Source organism: Anabrus simplex, chromosome 5 (assembly GCF_040414725.1).
Source record: "Anabrus simplex isolate iqAnaSimp1 chromosome 5, ASM4041472v1, whole genome shotgun sequence".
Taxonomy (NCBI): Eukaryota; Metazoa; Arthropoda; class Insecta; order Orthoptera; family Tettigoniidae; genus Anabrus; species Anabrus simplex.
This window is the reverse complement of record NC_090269.1, coordinates 299,878,459-299,900,834: the sequence shown is the minus strand read 5'-3', so window position 1 is coordinate 299,900,834 and position 22,376 is coordinate 299,878,459. Positions and strand designations below refer to the sequence as shown.

Below are 22,376 nucleotides of genomic sequence, written 5' to 3'. Positions count from 1 at the left end.
AAGCTTCTGTGAATTTACTAAATGTCGCCACAAACCTCGATTTGCAACTAGTGTTGCGGCCTCATTTAGTTTTATACCTCTTATCTTTAAATAGTTAGAAACTGAGTCTAACCATGGTCATCTTGGTCTATCTCTACTTCTCCTACCCTCCATTACAGAGTCCATTATTCTCCTAGGTAACCTATCCTCTTCCATTCGCCTCACATGACCCCACCAAAGAAGCAGGTTTATGCATACAGCTTCATCCATCGAGATCATTCCTAAATTAGCCTTTATCTCCTTATTCCGAGTACCCTCCTGTCATTGTTCCCACCTGTTTGTATCAGCAATCATTCTTGCTACTTTCATGTCTGTTACTTCTAACTTATGAATAAGATATCCTGAGTCCACCCAGCTTTCGCTCCTGTAAAGCAAAGTTGGTCTGAAAACAGACCGATGTAAAGATAGTTTCGTCTGGGAGCTGACTTCCTTCTTACAGAATACTGTTGATCACAACTGCGAGCTCACTGCATTAGCTTTACGACACCTTGATTCAATCTCACTATATTACCATCCTGGGAGAACACACAACCTAAATACTTGAAATTGTCGTACTGTTCTACCTTTGTATCACCAATCTGACATTCAATTCTGTTGAATTTCTTACCTACTGACATCAATTTAGTCTTCGAGAGGCTAATTTTCATACCATACTCATTGCACCTATTTTCAAGTTCCAAGATATCAGACTGCAGGCTTTCGGCACAATCTGCCATTAAGACCAAGTCGTCAGCATAGGCCAGACTGCTGCTACATTTCCACCAAACTGAATCCCTCCCTGCCATTTTATACCTTTCAGCAGATGATCCAAGTAAACTACGAACAGCAAAGGTGAAAGATTACAGCTTTGTCTAACCCCTGTAAGTACCCCGAACCATCAATTCTCACTGAAGCCCAATTGTCAACATAAATGCCTTTGATTGATTTTAATAATCTACCTTTAATTCCATAGTCCCCCAGTATAGCGAACATCTTTTCCCTCGGTACCCTGTCATATGCTTTCTGTAGATCTACGAAACAAACACAACAGCCTATTCCTCTCGTAGCATTTTCAATTACCTGGCGCATACTGAAAATCTGATCCTGACAGCCTCTCTGTGGTCTGAAACCACACTGGTTTTCATCCAACTTCCTCTAAACGACTGATCACATCCTCCCTTCCAAGATGCCAGTGAATACTTTGCCTGGTATACTAATCAATGAGATACCTCGATAGTTGTTGCAATCCTTCCTGTTCCCTTGCTTATAGATAGGTGCAATTACTGCTTTTGTCCAACCTGAAGGTACCTTACCAACACTCCATGCTAATCTTACTACTGTATGAAGCCATCTCATTCCTGCCTTCCCACTATAATTCAACATTTCAGGTCACCTACATCATTTTCCTCCTCCCCATAAGCTTGGCTGTTCGCAACACTGCCATGATGATTTCCTTTTACACTGAGAAGATGTTCAAAATATTCCCTCCACCTCTCCAGTGATTCCCTGGGATCTATTATGAGTTCACCCGAATTACTCAAAACACTGTTCATTTCTTTTTTCCCTCCCTTCCTAAGATTCTTTATTACTGTCCAGAAAGGTTTCCCTGCTGCCTGACCAAGCCTTTCCAGGTTATTACCAAAATCTTCCCACAACTTCCTTTTGGATTCAACAACTATTTGTTTCGCTCTGTTTCTTTCATCTACGCACAGAGCCCTCTCTGCCCTTGTTTGGAGCCATTTCTGTTAAGCCTTCTTTTTACGTTTACAAAATGTTGTCACTTCATCATTCTACCAAGATGTTCACCTTTTCCCATCTTTACACACAGTTGTTCTTAGGCATTCCCTTGCTGTTTCTTTTTTTTTTTGCCAGGGGCTTTACGTCACACCAACACAGATACGTCTTATGGCGACGATGGGATAGGGAAGGCCTAGGAGTTGGAAGGAAGTGGCTGTGGCCTTAATTAAGGTACAGCCCCAGCATTTGCCTGGTGTGAAAATGGGCTTGCTGTTTCTACTACAGCAACCCTGTATGCCACCCATTCACTTTCTATATCCTGAACCTGCTTAGTGTCTAGTGTTCGAAACTTCTCACTAATCATATCCATGTATTTCTGTCTAATTTCTTCGTCCTGGAGATTTTCTACCTTTATTCGTTTGCAGACAGATTTAACTTTCTCTACCCTAGGCCTAGAGATCCTTAGTTCACTACAGATCAGATAGTGGTCTGTATCATCGAAAAATCCACGGAAAACTCGTACATTCCTAACAGATTTCCTGAATTGGAAGTCGATTAAGATATAGTCTATTATGGATCTGGTACCCCTAGCTTCCCATGTGTACCGGTGAATAACCTTATGCTTGAAGAATGTATTGGTAACGGCTAAACCCATACTAGCACAGAAGTCCAGCAAACGCTTCCCATTCCCATTAGCTTCCATATCTTCCCCACATTTACCAATCACCCTTTCGCATCCTTCAGTTCTATTCCCAACTCTCGCATTGAAATCTCCCATTTGCACTATTCTATCCTTGCTGTTGACCCTGACCACGATGTCACTCAAAGCTTCATAAAACTTGTCAACTTCATCCTCATCTGCACCCTCACATGGTGAATACGTGGTCACAATTCTAGTCCTAATTCCTCCAACTGACAAATCTAACCACATCATTCGCTTATTTACGTGCCTAACAAACTATGTTGCGTACAATGGTATTCCTGATAGAGCCCTACCTCAGACTCTGCCCTTCCCTTTCTAACACCCGTCAAGTACACTTTATAATCTCTCTCTTCCTCATTATCTCCCCTTAGCTGAACATCACTTACTCCTAGCACATCCAGATGCATCATCTTTGCTGACTCAGCCAGTTCTACTTTCTTTCTTCCATAAGCCCCATTAACACTGATAGCTCCCCATCGAATTCCATTTCGCTCACCAAGTTGTTTCCAAGGAGTCCTTCGCCTGTCAAATGGGAGCGGGACTCCGTAACTCCCATAGGTCCGAGGCTTGCTTAAAATGTTTTGAGCTCAGTAAATTCATGAAGCAGGATGCCACCCTATTTGCACATAGTCCAACTGAGGATCTCTCCTGCAACGGGTTATGGACCACCGGTGAATTGTATAGTCCTAACCGCCTGAGCACAAGGAGGGCCATGACTCAGAATATGTCCGAGATGCCCACTCCCATTCCATAGCAACTGGTATCTTGACTCTAAGGACCACTTACTAGGCCACTCAGCCGTTGCCCATGGTTCACGAACTAAGACGTGACTACAGTAACCCACACCATGAACCACACATGTATTCATTTGTATTTTTTCTCATGCATAGAGGCTAGTCTCATCAACAATTTGTTGTACCAAATCTTCCATAATGTAACAATGTAACAAAATTCAAGGGGAGTAGATGGTTTCTTACTGGCAGGAGGTGAGAAACCACTAAGCAAAGTGTGTGGTTTCTTTATGAAGTTCGAATCAGCTGGGCGATAAACTCCTCAACCATTGTCTGGTTCACTACCATTTGTATTGCTTTCATTCTCGCTTTCAACGACCTCCATTTCACTAGAATTGGCATCATCACTCTCAGAAACATCGAAATCACAGGCCATAACTGATAATTTGTCATCACTGCTGTCAATTTCATCTAAAAACAAGCTATATCAGACAAAGTAGCACTACCCTGCCTGTGAGCCCCCATTTTCACAGCTGACTAATGTAAACAACAGCTCCTCCTTTATTTACTAGTAAAACTCGCACAACAAAGTTTTAACACACCTATAGTATTTTCCTACTCTGATGGTGGGCGGCCTACATGCTGTCAGGGGAAGCGGGCAGCATGGGGTCGACCAATCCAGCATGACGCGAGAGGCCGTTATGGGAGAGAGACAGAGGCCACTACTACAACGTTGCCAGGAGCGCCCGCGCGCGTTACAGTTGTGTTGAAATCCACATAACAATGAAATACAGAGCTTCGTATGTTACAGTTCGATTATGGCCCGTGGATGAGTTTTGTTATTTTTATTTATTTATGTATTTATTTCTATTATTTTCTTATATCTTCGATGTAATATGATACGAGTTATTTAGTAATGCATATAACAAGTGCATTGACAACAGACCAAAAAACAATTCGTTCAAAAGTACAGAGTTACACAACACATTTTCTTACTTTATCTTACCTTATTCCAGCTGAAGGATCCGTGTTACAGCACCCCGACACTCGCCATCGTCACCAGAGCTGTCACCGGAAATATCCTCGTCACTCGACTCCTCACTGTGGCTGTCGTCTCGCAGATTTATGATGATATCATCCATGACTGTGTCCAATACCACGTCTCTTTTGTAATCGTCCTCTTGAAATTTTTCAGCATGTAACACACAAGCCTTCCACTCCTGTTCGGTTACTTTATCCAGCTCCTCTTCCATTAAAGATTGGACGTCAGTTAGTTTGAACGTTTTGTTCCTTTTCCCTACAGCAGGTTTAACGTTTCCCCAAACCAGCTCTATGGGGTTATATTGACAGTGATAGGGTGGCAGGCGTAGAACGGTATGACCCTTTCTGTCAGCAAGTGTATCAATTTCGTACATTTTTGCCTTTGGCTTGAATTGTTTCACAAGAGACAACAGTTCGAGTCTGGTGTGATTGCTGTCATGAGGAATATTCCTAGCAGATAACCATGATATATCAGCTTTTCGTGTGTTCGTGGTAGGAATTCGTTCTAGCTGTACTGAATGGTAGCTGGCATTGACCATTACAATCACTGCGTCTTTGATGTTCCTTTCGTCAAGAGCGTCTAAAAACTTCAAAAACCACTCTTTAAAAACCATAGCGTTCATATCAGTGTGGTAGTCATCACTGGTCGATTTCACCTTTGGCCTGAAGACCAATTTACATTCCTGTAGAAAACCAGTGCGGACTGGAACCTACGTGACAAACTATAATTTGTCCACCTTTCCCTACAGGAACTTTTAAACCTCCTGTACCCTCTTTATCTTGCCAGATTTTCGTTGGAGCGTAATTCTGATGAACGTAAGTCTCATCTAAATAAAATATATGGAGCGATGGGTCCTTATTCCTAAGGAGATGCATTTTTCTCAAAAACGTTACTCTGGCTGTTACTATATCAGCTCTCTCCAATAAAAATCTTCTCCCGTCGTTGCTTTTTTTATACTTGAACCCCATAGACTTTAGTATCCTGGACAATGAAGTAACTCCCCATTTAAATTTTATATATCTTTCTAAATCATCACGTAATTTGTTCAGTGTCGGGTATTCACCCTTTACGTAATAACTGAGGAGAGTTCTTCTAATTACATCTTTATGGAATCCGTCGATTGCCTTGAAATGAGATGGAACCAGATGACTGGGTACTGTCTTTACCTTCCTTTACTATACGCTGAACGGTTCGCGTACGAACTTGACAAGCTTCCGACATTCTCTGCTGCACTTTATACACACTTACTAAAGGGCCATTATTTTCTGCTTCCTTTTGAAAATATTCATGAACATTGCTGATCAGTTTTCTACCCTGGCTCCTTATCTCCTTCCTCTTCGCCATTGTACGATATACGTATAGTGCAATTATTATATAAAATAAACAACACAGAGCAACAAAAATAGAAACAAAAAAAAAACTAACGTCACATCACATGCCACAAAAAAATTAATCGAAGAATGCAGTAAAGGACGCGGCAAGAATTACTCATAAAACAAACTCGTCAAACAAGCTCTTTGTAATACCCAACGCAGACTCTTAAGACTACTCGGCAACACAGCAGTTCGTGGAGCGAAGTGAGCGCGGCAAAGTCTCCGGGCGACTGAATAGTTCTCAGCGCCACCGCTAGGCGATCTTTTGTCTGATTGGGCAGTGACATACTGCCCGCACCCCACTTCCCCTGACAGCATGTAGGCCGCCCGCCATCAGAGTAGAAAAATACTATAGAAGGCTGTGACAATCCTGAAGGTTCTATACAAATAACATACCTGCCAACTTTACAAAACCAAAAATCAGGAGATTTTGATTTGAAAATCAGCAAAAATCAGGAGAAATCAGGAGATAAAATTGGTCAAAATTGCTTATTCTACATGTCTTGCGCAACACAGTACTACGATATATTTATAAGACTTATTGTCTCAAAGCCCCACTGTTGCTATACGAGGCTAAAAGGCTAAAAATTACACATCTCTATTCCCTCACAGGAAGTACGTGAGTGGGAAAATCGGTATCTGATAAGCCTACCGAAAATAGTATGAACTCATGCTCCACATGTGTGAATCAGTCATGCACTTAGATGCCATTACTTAGAAATGCTAAAATTAATATATTGCATCAAGCGCCCATGCAATTATGCGAAGCGCAATGCTATTTGGATCAAATAACAAGCTGATGTTCCCGTGCTTCGCTACGGAATTCTCAGAAAGACTGTCCTTATAGTTTTCCCAACTGAAGTCAACATGTCATTACGACGACGCCAGTATGAATGTCGCGATTAAAAGCAATGCTTTCATACGAAATATTTGATAAAATGAAAACAGCACATTTTCTCACTTTTAGCGAAAAGTACTACGGTGTCAATCTATCAGTTCAAAGTTTCAGAGCTAGAATGACCAGGCTGCAGACAGCCGCGAACACTCCTGTGTAATTATTCTGTTTAAGTGTGCACACTGCTCATTCAAATCACTACCTCAGAGTAGGGATCGAATAACTGGAATACTATGACGATCCAGTGTGTTACGTACCAGTAGTATCAGAAAATTTATGAACCAGAAGAATGGCATGCTAAACAAGAGAGAGATCTAACTCCCCACTCCCCAGCTTCTTCCCGCCAATATTCAAACAGGCTGTTATACCTGAAACGCAGCAGTAATCCCGTCTATCGTAGATAAATGGCAGCAGAATACACAAAGCACATCACAACAAACAATAGTCAATGTAATGTTATTGTTGATCAATTTTATGAGCTTTCTATATTGGAGGCCTTCACATTTAGTTTTCTTCCGAATCTGTGATATTAGAGCATCTAATGTTAAGCGAGTCGTCCTTTCTTTCACGACTCCCTCTTGTGTTATTATTCAAGCGATAGTTCCTTCATGACTTTCCTCATTCTTATAATCTTCAAAATTTAATCACCATCACCACCAATATTATTGTAGTCGGAACGGTAAAACTGAATAAGCAAATTATCACAAAAATAATTTATTCTATTATTACCACCTATTCAATACAAGCCACGTGCTACGTGGATGAAATCTACATAATACTATATACACTTCTGAGGGACATTTTTCACCCCTTGTAAATGGCATCATCAACCATTAGGTAACCTTAAGGTCAAATGTCTGAAACATTATCAATACGGACCAACGACATGAAATTTATAACCCTTAATATTGTACTGAATAGGTGGTGATAACAATATATTTTTGTGATAATTTGCTTAAGTCTGTTTCAATACGAATCAATCATGAGAATTGTCTCTTGCAAAACTGAATAAGACAAATAATCAGAAATTGCATTCTCTGTAACTTTTGTTATGTAGTACTTTTCAATATGACCACTAAGATAGGTAATTAAAAATTAAATTTTTGGCACCTTCCCCTCAACTACCATTTCAAACAGAGTGAATAAAATTATTTATAGCACAGACTGTAGTTCCTTATTCCCTGACTTTACAAAAAATTCTGTTCACCCATTTTCTCGTACCTCGGCACAGATATGGACTTAGAAAAAAAAATCCAAATTCATGAATATCTCCGTTATCACATCCGGTACCGTAAACTGGGGTTACTTTGTGACAGTTTTGACGATTTCTTCAATATAATCAGAATAATATCATTATGTATGAAGGTTTTTCTATATTGCCATATGCTTCCATCCTTTATTCATGTTTTGAAATGTGTATTTACACTTAATCACTTAATATTTCAAGAAGAACTTGTCACTATGTTACCCCGTTAGGTGGGGTTACTTTGTGACACCATCTTTTTACCATTGTATTTCCACGTTTGGTGTAGATGTCACAAAGTTACCCCCATTAAGACATTACATAAGACTCTGGCTAAATATAAAAGGATAATCTCTTTCATAACCATGATAATACAACACACTGTATAATTTTTAAACCCTCAGATATAACCACTTGAAATATCTGCATCATTCAAGAATGAATAGTTTACAAACTGTTTACTTTTTGCTGTGGTTTGTGAGTTCTGGAATGTCATAGATTTCAAGTTTTCTCCTTTGGATGGTTGGACTAATTTTACACCATATTTTGTCATCTGCATACTATATTTCATCCTTGATATCCGCCCACTTCACGGTGCTATCCATAGCACTGACAACTGCACCTTGATATCCGCCCACTTCTCGGTGCTATCCATAGCACTGACAACTGCACCTTGATTGTATACTTTCGTTACGATTCCTGCATAGTACAGTTACGCGTCCCAACAATCTTATCAACGGATCCAAGATACGATTTTCACGAATAGGAAGTTCTTCAGAGTCAGAATTAAATTCTCCTCCATGCAATGAGTTGTCTTTTGACTCAGTACAGATGTCATCATTGTCATTTTTACTTGAATTCTCGTTTCGGGTGTCTTTAATGTTCTTTGAGGGACAGTTCCCGTCGGTGCCACTACAGCTAGGAATCTCATCTACAGTGTCAAAATCTGAAGCTGTCATACCTCTTCCAGATGGCACATCTGTACATCTCCCCTTTCTTCGGCCATTATTTGTTACCTTACCTCTTTTGAGATTCAGGTGCTCAATGAAACTTACTTACAGCTTGTTTCACAGCATCACTTTCTACATCAATTGCCCTGTTATACATGTGCTTCAGCACTCCTTCCTGGCTTAGAGGGCAAATACTACATTTCCTGTATCAAGAACGTAGATTATTCAGACCATTTTCAACTAGTTCTCAATTAGATCTTAACAAGAGATGGACATTCTTGCTTCAGTATAGTGGAACATCATTTACAGACTCCACGTTACTAAAAAAGGCAATTTTAGAACACTGGGGTTACTTTGTGGCAGAGTCATTGTTGTCATAAAGTTACCCCTTAAACGTCTCCTCTTTATTTTATTTTAACATAAATAACTGAAAGAAAGCTCAAAGCGACATGAGAATCGTGCATTTTTATCAGGAAACATGAAATTAAGATTTCCACCGACTTTGATACGTGTACCTCATAAACGTTTTCTGTTGCCAACAAAAGTTTCCTGCCATTCACAAAATCACGTGTTCAGTACAATGCACCAAAAGGCTCTCTGTTGCCAACAGTCCAACACTTCGGACATTATCATTGTATCCACAGGTAGCAGCATTATTGAGGGGTGAAAACATATAGTGTTCATTGTCAGGCCATCGATGCATATCCTGCGAAATATGAAATCATTATTTGGCGCGCACCTGTCACAAAGTAACCCCTGCAGTTACCGGTTTACAGTATGGTAAAAATGCATAAGACATAAATGATAGGAAATTTAATAATATATAACTTTAGTTACATAGTATTTATCGCTAGCGCCAATAATAACAAATATTTGAGAATTAAATTTTAGGCCTTCCCCTAAACTACCATTTCACTCAGCGTGAATAAAATTATTTATGGCCTAGATTGTAGCGACTTATTCCCCGACGTTATATACCGATTTTCATTAAATTCTCTTCAGCCGTTTTCTCGTGATGAACCTGCGTACGTACAGACACACAGACAGAGACAGACAGAAATTGCGGAAAATTAAAACGTGTATTTCCCCTTGTTACTATGGTCACGACCGGTACGGAAATATCATTCTTTTTAAATTCTGAGCAATGTACAGACAAAACATTTTATTTATACCAAGATAAATTAAAATTACTCAGAATTGTCTCCAAATGGCTCCTAAAATCTCTAGAAAAGTCACTAGTCGTTATCATTGAAATTATGTCACTAAATTACTAAGAAAGCAACTAGTATCTAGAATCGACCAAAGAGGATGGAATCGACTAGACTGACGTGAACGAACACGAACATAGCACGCGAGAACGAGAGATTGACAATCGATATACGCGTCGCGATATACAGGTTTCGTTACACATCGCACATTCGCGCACATTTCTCGCATTAATAAACTTCGATATTTCGTTTGAAAGCGGCCAATGAGCGAAGGACTTTCGGCCACTGGCGTAAAAAGCTGAAATGGCGGGATTTGAAAACAAATGTTTGAAGTTCACCAAAAAATAAGCTAAAATCGGGAGAAAAGATAGAATAATCGGGAGGCGGGAAAAACTGTCGAAAATCGGGAGTCTCCCGCCTAAATCGGGAAAGTTGGCAGGTATGCAATAACTATAAATAGCAGCAGCACGCATAATTGCTTAACACACATATTTACACTGACTGAGCAATGTCATGGGACAGCGGAGCACTGATGCGCAGGTGTGCTGTCTGCGCACCACACGCCCCCTGTGCCAGCGGCAGTTGAATAGGAGACCTTGTCAGCAGTGGCTGTGCATGTGACAGGTGTAACATGGAACGTAGTCGTGAGCTGACACCGTTCGAACAGGGTCTGGTGAAAATTTAAGATATTACCAAGATTTATTAGGATCAACCTATTCAATACAATAGAATTTACAAAGTTAGGACTTACATCCTATTAAACTAAAATTTGAAGGGACATGTTTCGTCCTTTAAAAGGGCATGATCAGCCATTTTACACTCATACTCAAAGATAAAAATCAGGATCCTGATTGTCATGGTAAAAAATATAAAATGAGAATATAAGATTAGAGTGAAATTGTACAATATGAGAAATTGGTAAGAGTTCTTAAACAATAATTTACAATTAAAACTTCATTTAAAATGTTTGCGAAGAAAAAGTTGAAGTTGGTATGATATTACACTAGTAATTTTAAAATGATTTTATAAATTAGACAAACTAGGTCTTAACCACATAATAACAAGAAGGTCTATGGCTAAAGTTGCCATATTAAAGTTCGAGTGAAATTCGGCTGGAAGCAACTTGATTTACATGTTGAAGAGAAAGTTAATGGAACTTAGTAGCTGCTTGAGATGACACTGAAACTTTCTTGCTGAAAAGTCGTAATATTTAAATGTAGTATGGCGCTATGTAGATTGTAAAGTTGTATCCAACTAATCCATTAATCTCGTTATTTACGCAGTGGGTTCGCGGTCTCCGTAATTTTGTTGAAGGAGTTATAAAGAGTTCATAATTGAATGTTGCTGTATAGATCTTTGTTAACTTGTATACTGATAGTTAAATGGGAACATTCTTACTTGTTGTTGGCTGTGGTTTGGAATATAGATTAACTATTGAAGGATATATGGTGAAGAATATTCTCGATTTTTGCGGTATGAACTGGTTGTCTGTATGGTCTTGGATCCAGTGGACAATCCGTACGAGCATGGGTTCTATGGGGTATGAGAGCTGGCGTCACACATGGGTGCCACTATTAAACCAACGTCATCGGGCACGACGCGCATTTGTCGCCAGTCACCAGGGATGGACACTGGAACAATGGCATAACGTGATATGGTCGGAAGAATCACAATTTCAACTGCACCATGCCGATGGGGGACACCGTGTATGGCGCAGACTGCATGAAGCGAGGGATCCCGCCTGCCTCAAAGGTGTGGTCCAAGGCGCTGGTGTCTCTGTTGTGGTTTGGGGTGCATTTTCCTGGTATGCAATGGGCCCCTTAGTTGTTCTGGAAGAGATTTGAATGGTATGCAATATGTTGAGCTACTCGAAGACCATCTCCACCCATTTTTGGCCTTCCAGCGCCCACAGGGTTCTGCGGTGTTTCAAGATGATAACGCGCCGCCACATCGCTCCCACGTCGCCCGGGATTGGTTCCAGGAACATGCAGCGGAGGTCCAACGACTGCCATGGCCACCCAGGAGCTCTGATATAAACCCTATCGAGCATATCTAAGATGTCCTGGAACGCAGGCTCCGTGCCATGGATCCTGCACCCACGAACAGACTAGCATTGGCGGCCGCTCTGCAAACGATCTGGTGTCAGCTGCGTCCAGAGGACTATCAGGGACTTCTTGACACTTCCACGGCGTCTCACTGCAGTTCGCAGAGCCAGAGGAGGCCCCACACGCTATTAGGTGACTATACCATTACATTTGCTAAGTCAGTGTATTTACCATGGAAACAGCTGGCGGGTATATCCCGACATACGTCCAGAACGTCCAGTAAACTAGGATGTCGGGAAATGCCCGACAGTCGTCTGCTGAAGGTTAAATGTAAATGAATTGTAAATAATTTTTAAATATCTGAATTCCTTGAATAATTTACGCATCCAAAGTTTTCACCTGTATTTTTCATCAAAAAGTGTGTTAAATACACGAGAAAATATGGTATGTTGCATATATGCTAATTCCGTCTGTTTTGTATTATTACTACACACATTGGAGAAAACAGAAACTTAAGTTCTAACAGGGTCAAAGACTGGTCCATGTACCTAACTGAAAAGAAATGGGAAACAGAGTCAGCTTAACAGGAATTACAGGATACAGAAACAGGAACTACAGTATACAGGAGCTCTCTAGAAATTTCTGGCAGAATGAGAGCATTGCAACCAAAATGAGTCACAAAATGTGGAAAGTATTAGAAATAAAACGTAGAAGACAGATATAAAAGAAAGATATGTACGACAAATAAAAGTTAGTTCAATGGACAGTATAAAACTGATAAAATGCAGAATATGCCTGATCGTGATGCATTAAATGAGAAAACTGACAGTGAGCACCGTGAACTTCTCTCACAGATTAATACAGTGGAACCTTGATTATCCGTTCGCGGAACCTACGTTTTCCCAAATCATGCGTTCAAATTACGTGGTCCTGCGAGCATCATAATTAGCCTAAGTCACGTTGTAAAAATCCTGCATTATCCGTTTATCAAAGAAACTATTTCCCGCGCATCAACCGTCCAGAAATTTCAGTCCCATCAACGCTAAATCCTTAATCAAGCGTTTTTCAACAAACTACGGTAAATCTCACGAAAGGACGACTATGGCATATTTACGGATCTTGGCGTTAACGCCCCGTCACTGCGGAAACTGGAGCAAATACTGTACTGGAAAAGTAACCGGCAGTAAACTTGCATAAGGGACTATCTTAGCATCGCATTCGGGTGGTATTGTTTACAGAATCTCGGAAATTATAAATCAGAGAGTGGCCACAATAATTGTAAGGAGATGTAGTACAAGATTTCCAGAAACTGACTACGAACCAGAGACTAAATTACGATGGAAGATTAAAAAAGAATGGATTTGGACATCATGCTGGGCGCTTTCGTCTCCAATGTGCTTTATTTTATTAGATGAGGGAATTAAAAACTACTTGTGGTCGATTGTTGTTTGCCTCGGTATTATTATATTTAAAATACCAATATAAATGGTCCGTTATTGGACATTATAATCCACTACAGTCATTTTAAGAGTTTTTAAAATCAACTCCACAAATATGCAGTCCATTTTACAGTTAGAATACACCAGAACATTATCAAATATTTTTTTTTAAACCGTATGCCAAGAATGCAACAAGAACTTCATATTCACACTATATTTGTACTAGAACAAGCGTCTATTTAATAACATAGTAACAAGAGGACTTTTAAAAATAGTCACGCTAATTTTCAATGACAATTTTTTAACACCATAACACATCTTCTTCATTCTATGTATTCATGTTTTTATATTCTACTAGCATTAAGATGTCTTTTGTCAAGTTTATTAGCCAGCTGAGGATGGTCCAATTGGGACAAAAACGTACTCATAGATAAAAATGCTTTTGCATGACTACATATATCATTCAATTATAGTGTGAAGGGTTTCACTGCAGGTGGCTGACAGTGTGGCAGAACAAGAGCACTGTTAAAGCCAAAAGAAGGCCTCTCTTCCACGAGCAGCGCAGAAGCACAGTGCGAAGTGAAAACCATTTACATGCAACCTACCGAACATTAGTTTTAGCACAATACCTTTGTTTAAGTACATATTCGTTGAGTTACAACATTACATATATATATATATTATTTATTAATATCTCTTGCCTATAAATCAGTATTTCTTGCATTTTTCTTCAGAATGTCCCTACAATTCTTGCTTGAAATCTGAAAACTTGGCATATTGTCTCCCCTCAATTTCTTTCTTCAAAATTGTGAAAGAAAAAAAAGTGGAGAAGTACACTAGTAAATATGGTTCGTGTTAACTTACCTGCCTTCAATGCCACCTCTCTTCAGAGCAGTCGTCAAACTAGCAAGACCTTTTTCTTGTTTCCAAGTAACGAATACTTCCATTAAAAAATCCAAAGCTATGTTGTCCTTTACAAGATGTTCCTACAAAAGAAACAAGTTCTTTTTATAGTAAGTTTATAATTACAAGATAACCTGAAATTTAGGATCACATTTCTACACTGTGACACAAGAATAAACTGCAGGTCATGAAGACCAGATACAGAAACACTTTACAATTCATGGGTGGGTGGGTAAAGAGAGTTAAGCCAACAAATGTTAGTTTTGAGAAAACACGAGTTTTATGTTCGAACACTTTTGCAAGATCATGGCACAAACCAACAACACCGCCATTACGTACTTACATGAGCCTGGTCCTAGTCCAAACATATTATGACTATTAAATGGCACTACATGACTTAATTCAGATTATATTATTACTTAAACTAACAGAAAATTATTTTCACTGACATCACTTTACACGTTATTTATTTTTACACATAAATCCCTTTACACCAGCGGCATGAATGTGATCTAAATTAAAACATTATCTGAATATGTTAATATAACTCAGAACTTATCACTAAACAATAAGAATACACTTCAATAATAATAATAATAATAATAATAATAATAATAATAATAATAATAATAATAATAATAATAATAATAATAATAATAATAATAATAATAATAATAATAATAATAATAATAATAATAATAATAATAATAATAATAATAATAATAATAATAATAATAATAATAATAATAATAATAATAATAATAATAATAATAATAATAATAATAATAATAATAATAATAATAATAATAATAATAATGGGCTACTCAAACAGTTCTTCAGAGCAAGTTGTTAGACATCACTGTCATCGTCATCAGAGTTCATTGTATCCGTCAGGATATTGCGTACTTGAGTGTTGGTTTTCAAATCCCTGTAGAAGTTATGAAACACGGGTGAAATGTGGGGAAGAAGAGACAAAAGATCTTTCTTCTTTTCCACTGAGATCGGCTGTGGGACATTATAGCTTAGTAGTGGGTGCAAAACTTGATTTGCCTTTCCCCGCCTTCTGAAAATGACTACTTTAAAGTCGGCACCATGGTCAAGAGTTGATTTGTACAAGAACATTCCGGGATTGCTTTTCTCGTAACGCAACTATTTGATATACATCCAGTTCAGCTTTTCTCCAGTGATATTAATCTTTCGTAGTGTGAGAGGGCCTTTCAACAGAGATGAATAGCTCCTAAAATCATTCCAAGCCATTTCCGTCACTCAGAACAGTTTGCCTTTTCCGGTCTGCCGAACCAGCATTACCCAGTCATGTGGATGTTCAATGGGTCCTTGGAATTTCTTCTTCTTTTCTATTTGGCTGTGGTCGCCATAACACTCCACGCGTGTGTGACCTGGAAGAACAAAATTTGTGATCAATAGTTTCTAAGTTGGGTGAACCTTGAAGTAGAGTCATATACATCACAGACATGTGACTGTTTTTATTTTGGCCTCCACATGTATCTTGACATCTCTTTTTCTGCAGATTTCGCTATGTATGCTCGATCAGCTTGTAGATGATGGTCTTCAATCTGTGCCTGGATTTCTTGTTTGTTTTCCGCCACTCTGAGTTGCAAAGAGAGTCTGTCGCATGTCTGACATGTATCAGCTTGGGGGTTCTTGATAGTTAATTTTAATTCATGAAATAATGATTTGTAAATCCGACGGCTAACTGGACTTTGTGAACACTGATTCTTATACTCATCGTATAACTGACGTATGGTCAGATGGGATGGCAAATATCTACGTGAGAATCTCTCCTTGTATAATGACTCTCATAGCTGGGAATATCTACGTGAGAATCTCTCCTTGTATAATGACTCTCATAGCTGGGAATGGAAAGTAAGTGTTGGTGTGCTTCTATTTTTTTTTATTATTATTATTTTTTTATATTTTATTTTTAGGTGGCTCACATTTTCCTCTTTGATCTAGCTGGGAAATGCCTGCCATGGAGCAATGCTTCTTTCTAACAACTGTGATGGAACAAAGCTTCTTTCTAACAACTGTGTCAATGAATCGGTTTGTTTCATATAATGTCTTATGAAAACAAGTTTTACAAATAGGCTCCTTTTGACCATTGACATCCAAATGATACTGCACCATTATTTGCCTGAAATGCTGTTTATCAAGGCTTTCCTGTCTTACCCTAGTTGATTTCGTATTTTCTATTTCAATCAAACTATCCATGTACGAAAGACGACGATTATAATAACTTAGACCCCAATAATCCTTAAAAATCGCCTCCCTATTGCCATATGTAAATTTCTCAGAACACTTCTTTCTGCATTTCTGTAGAGGCTCCAATTTTCAAACAAGCACACACTTTCCCTTACTTGTTACTTATTCCAGTCCTAGATCCCTGGCAGTTTTTCTTTCCTGTCACACTTTTCTTGTTTCGCCTTTCACCATGGATCAACATTCTCTAATATTAATCACAGCGACTTGAGCGATACGTCATTCTAAAGAGGATAACATAAATGCCCCAAATTGTGAATCTCAAGATAATCCGTCAAGGGATTCGCGAGATAATCAGCCTCAAAGAGATTAAGTTATATGATGACGTAGGAGCCCAAACCGAATATAAGGAGAGCTCACTTTACCCAGATCAGACAGTCGTAGTTGGGAGGCCAGCCTGACTCCACACTACAAAGTTGTTGTTCGTCGAAGTGCTGACAGAGTCTCTCTTCGAATATTTAAAGTCTTCATAAGGGACTTAAACTCTGACAGTCGTGTTGAACTTATAAATTGTGCGCGTGTGAACTCTAATGTATAACAAAGTCTTTATAATGGACATTGAGTCTATCAATCAAGTTGCACTTATAATCTGTGCACGTATTGGAACTCTGATTATGACAAGTCGTGTATTGGACTTAGGTGACAACAGTTAAGTCGGACTTATATTCTGTGCGCATGTAGAAACTTCTCGATGCAACTTACTTTTGTTCTTGTAGAACTGAGTTTATTACCACGTTGCCTGTGTGAAACTTAGCATCTGAACAAACATAATTAATTTCAATGCGACACTACTACGTTATACTATTAACTGTGACATTTTTTCTTCAAATCTCAGTCAGCATAATTTCCTTAATAGACACGAGTATTTATGAAAGTGTTTGAACTTTCCCATGAATGTTACTGCAAATGATTACCATGATGTCCGAATCGTTGGCTGAATGGTCAGCGTACTGGCCTTCGGTTCAGAGGGTCCCGGGTTCGATTCCTGGCCGGATCGGGGATTTTAACCTTCATTGGTTAATTCCAATGGCTCAGGGGCTGGGTGTTTGTGCTGTCCCCAACATCCCTGCAACTCACACACCACACAGAACACCATCCTCCACCACAATAACACGCAGTCACCTACACATGGCAGACGCCGCCACCCTCGTCGGAGGATCTGCCTTATAAAGGCTGCACTCAGCTAGAAATAGCCACACAAAATTTAAAAAAAAATTACTATGATAAAAGTATAATCGTGTACTGCGACACAAGTGTTTCACTGTGAATTCAAATTATGTTTTTTTAATCCAATTCAAACTGAACTGTGTATTATTTCTTCTGAACAGTGTGTAAATTGTCTGTATGTGACTGACAGCAGTGTGTTGACAAACTCTCGAACAGTCGCCTATTTTATTTAATGTCAAGTGCGCCTAACAACGAACTGTACTTTTCATTACAACCTTATTTCTTCATCAAAGTGTTTAGTGTTGTTTCATGACTGACAGCAGTGTCTTTGATAAACTCTAGAGCAGTCACACATTTCTTTCAACGTCAAGTGCTACTTTAGTGGAAAATCACCACGAACTGTGCCAAGTGCGTGAACAATTTTCAGTTTCATTGTTTCTATTCATGAACTGGGCTTTATTTTCTTCCAATCTCAATGCTACTCGCATCTACATCTTTAGTGAATTTTTAAATTCTATCTACAAGATTAAGAGTGAATTCGACGGCATATCCCAACCATATTAAATGAAACTGCTGTTAAACCAAAGTGTCAAGGACTGTGTAATTCTGGACACTCGTATAAGTTATGTGACGAGTGATTAACCCGCAACATCGGAGAACGTCTGAGATCGTCCAGAACGTCGAAAGTTCGAGACTCAAACCTGTATCAAACCTGCCTGGGTGTTCCGGCCTTATCTCAACGTAATATTGGCAACTTCCAGAACATGTTCCAGCCCGATTCAGCCTGGTGAACTGGGAGCACGGGTCATCAAAAAGTGATGTTGAAGACAGCGACTATCAACAGTAAGGTGATGTGCACTTTGAAATGCATTTTCTGAATAAAACTATTATTCAGTCAATTTAAAAATTTTCTTGTAGATAGGACTCCGCCTCCTGTACCAGGCCCTAGCTAGAAACCACCCAGAATTGCCCTGTGACCTACTTTGTGCTAACTTTAATACTGTACCATTTCATTGCCCTGGTCATTTAGAATTGCGATATTAAAATCGTCGTTTTGCCGTGAATAGCGATAAAGTGTAGGAAATCATGCGGCAGAATATACAGACGTGCAGAATTAAATAGGCCATGAATATCTTGGAAGAAAGTGCAGACATGTGGAATCCAAATGGCCGTGATTTAGATGAATGCAGTGACTTAATTGGAAGAAACAACAATAGGAACGGGGGAACATCGCATGAAGTCACCAGGAAGAGATTTATGAATGAATTGATATGCAACTAGAACAGAAGATTTAAAAGGGATACTTCCTAAATTTTTGTGAAACCAGATTGCATTATAAAGTTATGACGATATATTTTTCGTAGCCGTAACAATATTAATTCATAAAGTCTGGCTATTTTACTGGTACAGTACCAACTGAGGAATTTCGCTCCCATCAGAATCTGCGCACTGCTGTATGTCAGGAAAATAATGTGAATCACCAGTGCTGTCAACTGAAGTCAATAAGTCTTTAAGATCATCCAGCAAGGGCGGAGCTTTGCTTGAATGTGAGAAAGAAATAAGTTGTATTAATACACGACGCATGGTCTCCAAATAATACACGTTATACAAACATACAAGTGACAAGATATCCCTTACCTGAGTCTGCTTGCAGGCCCTGTTCATACACAAGTGCAACAATTTGCTGTCCTCTTGAAGGGTACATTACTGTAATGATCCACCACTGATCATTAACTCAATCACAAAGCGGACGATTCTAAGAGTACTGTAGTGTCTAGTAGAATGAACAAAGTAGGACAAAAAGAGGTACGTCTCTTCCCGCCCACTGCTACCAACACAGTTTCCAATAATGCAGAACTAGATTCTGCATTATTGCCTGCATGAAATCAATGTGCATAGAGAGGTAAGTCAGTCTGAAAGTGACATAACCCTCTCTGCACGCAGAAATACATTGTTGTAATACATGAAGAGAGAGGTAAGTTGACATAACCCACTGTTCCTACCCAACATTTCATAATTTATGATCTACCCCATATTACTCAGAGTCCTACACAGCACTCTTTGCGAGATACGACTCGACTCTCTATACCCATAGATGTTGATTCCCATAGGGAATCTGAAATATTTGTCCTGAAAGAGTAAATTTATAATACCAATATAAATGGTCCATTATTGGACATTAAAAATTTTCCAGCTAACCCATTCCTGGTTGCCAGCGTTTCGCCCTCGTGTGCTAGGTTGGGCTCATCAGCTGGTAACTAGCACACCTACCAAGACGCTGACTAGTGCATATTGTGGACGTCACTGCGTAGGCTACTTGGAGCCACCCAGCACACGAGGGTGAAACGCTGGCAACCAGGAATGGGTTAGCTGGAAAATCTATAATGTCCAATAACGGACCATTTATATTGGTATTATAAATTTACTCATTCAGAACAAATATTTCAGATTCCCTATGGGAATCAACATCTATATCATCTGATAGCCAAGCAGCCACCAATTTTTGGTAAAGAGACAAAGTCTCTCATAGTGCATTGGCACTGCCGGTGGCAGTCTCAGATGTACGTTCAGACATCCCATTCGATCTCTTCAATAGTAATAAAATTTGCTTTGTTCTGTATTATATGATTCTACACAGTGCCTCCGCCTTGGCAACTGTTGTAGAGACAGTTTCTTACTTGTGATTGATTGTTGCTTGGGTGGGACTTGTACAGCATACGATTTAGCCCTCCTTTCGTCCTTGTTAGTTGGTTACTGGTATGACTGGTAAGTTTTTTGTAAGTCTCATACAACATAAATTATCACAGGTCTACTACACAGTACCCATGAATATGGTTTTGGAATGTAAGTATCAATTTTCAAAAGTTCTGTATGCATTATACCGTATTTACCCGAATAATCCTCGCCGTCCAAAATGCCCGCACCCTCATTTTAGGAAGGCTCATTTTGAAAAGAAATGAAATGAACTAAAATTTCTCCGATCGAAAGAGTTAACTTGGGCATAAACAAACATTTCGTGTCGCTCTGCGAGGTCCACGTGGTCTTTATGCAAACACGAACATGTAAATTTACGGACATAGCTGCTTTGCCTGAGATGATAAAAATACAGTGAAACCTTGGACTGCGAGCATAATTCGTTGCAGCTACATGCTTGTAATCCAAAGCCCTCGTATATCAAAGCAAGTTTTCCCATATGAAACAATTGAAACGCGGATGATTCGTCCACAACACGAAAATATTTATCCGCATACCATTTCTAAAACAAACTATAACATAAAACAAATTTAAGTGCACTTTTCCTTACAATTATATCATTGTTGGTGTGAGGGAGACGAGAGAAGATATGAGAAGAGTTCCTGTGTAACATGAATTTCACTAACGGAATCACTGCTGTCTGTTAGCTCACTGGAATTGTTCACATTTGGTGCAACTATAATGAGGAGCCTGTCCAATGACTTGCTTTTGTCTCTTTTGAGGATTTCACGAAAATGTGACATTGCATTGCACTGTCATTTAACAGCCTTATTCGGGTGGAGTTTTTCTACAAAATGTTGCACCGTTTCATATATTTTGCACTTCTTTCGAATCTTAGCTGAAGTGGGAGATTCCATTGACTTTTCCTCCTCCTCCTCTTCCCCGGATGAGATCTCCATAACCTCCTCCTATTGTTCGCGATGCAGGTCCATCTGTTCGTTGGTGGTCAGTTCCTGGCTATGTTCTTCCACCAGCTCTTGAATGTCCACATCATTCACCTCCAGCCCCATAGTCTACCCTAAGGACACGATTTCATTGTCAATCGGCGGCTTATTTTCACCAACAATCCCCTCAAAATCACGTCCAAGAACACTATCAGGCCACAGCTTTCCCCAAACGGAAGTGAGAGTTCTATTGGTGACTCCATCCCAAGCTTTATCGATGATCATCAGGCAGTTCAAGATGGGGAAAAGAATTATCACAAACTCTCGGAGGGTAAGGTTTGTTCCTTCGGTCACTTCGAAGCATCACTGAAATAGTGCTTTGGTGTATAGCTTCTTGAAATTCGAAATGACTTGATGATCCAGTAGTAGTAGTAGTAGTAGTATTTGGAGGAAGGAACTTTACCTTAATGAACTTGAATTCCTCCAGTAAGTCGTCCTCAAGGCCACAAGGCCTGGAGGATGAGCAGGAACAGTGTCCATAACCAGCAAGACTTTGAGCAGCAGATTATTTTCTGAAAGGTATTTCTTCACTACAGGACCAAAGATATCGTTCATCCATTCAACAAACGAACAGGAGAGGGGAAAACGTAGGCACACCTGACGCTCGTATTGCGGAACCTCACTCGCTATCAAGTTACAATTTATTTAAAATGTTTGCTTGTCTTGCAAAACACTCGTAGACCAAGTTACTCGCATTCCGAGGTTTCACTGTACATTATCACTGCTATGAAATATATTTTCCATGAAAATGAGGAAATAGGCCTACATTTTTTCATCCAGTTATATCTTGAATTCCAAAGCGATGACCTATATTTTTTGTGGGCTTAAATGTTTCCTGAAAGTCTAAATTAATTTTTAACACCAAATCCCGAGAAAGTGTTGAGGGAAATTTTCGAGATATTAAGGAAGGCAAATGGACGAGCCAGTTTCAATGCTGCAGGTTATTC

The 22,376-nt window shown here is 39.3% G+C and overlaps 1 protein-coding gene across 1 annotated transcript in view; it reads right to left on the bottom strand.

Moving 5' to 3' along the window:
- Nucleotides 1–22,376, bottom strand: part of LOC136874012 (protein krasavietz) — a 218,155-nt gene that overhangs the window by 120,034 nt on the left and 75,745 nt on the right. Inside the window, exon 6 of the mRNA XM_067147472.2 lies at nt 14,249–14,370. Coding sequence (XP_067003573.1) covers nt 14,249–14,370 — 122 coding nt within the window. The remainder of the gene's footprint in view (nt 1–14,248; nt 14,371–22,376) is intronic.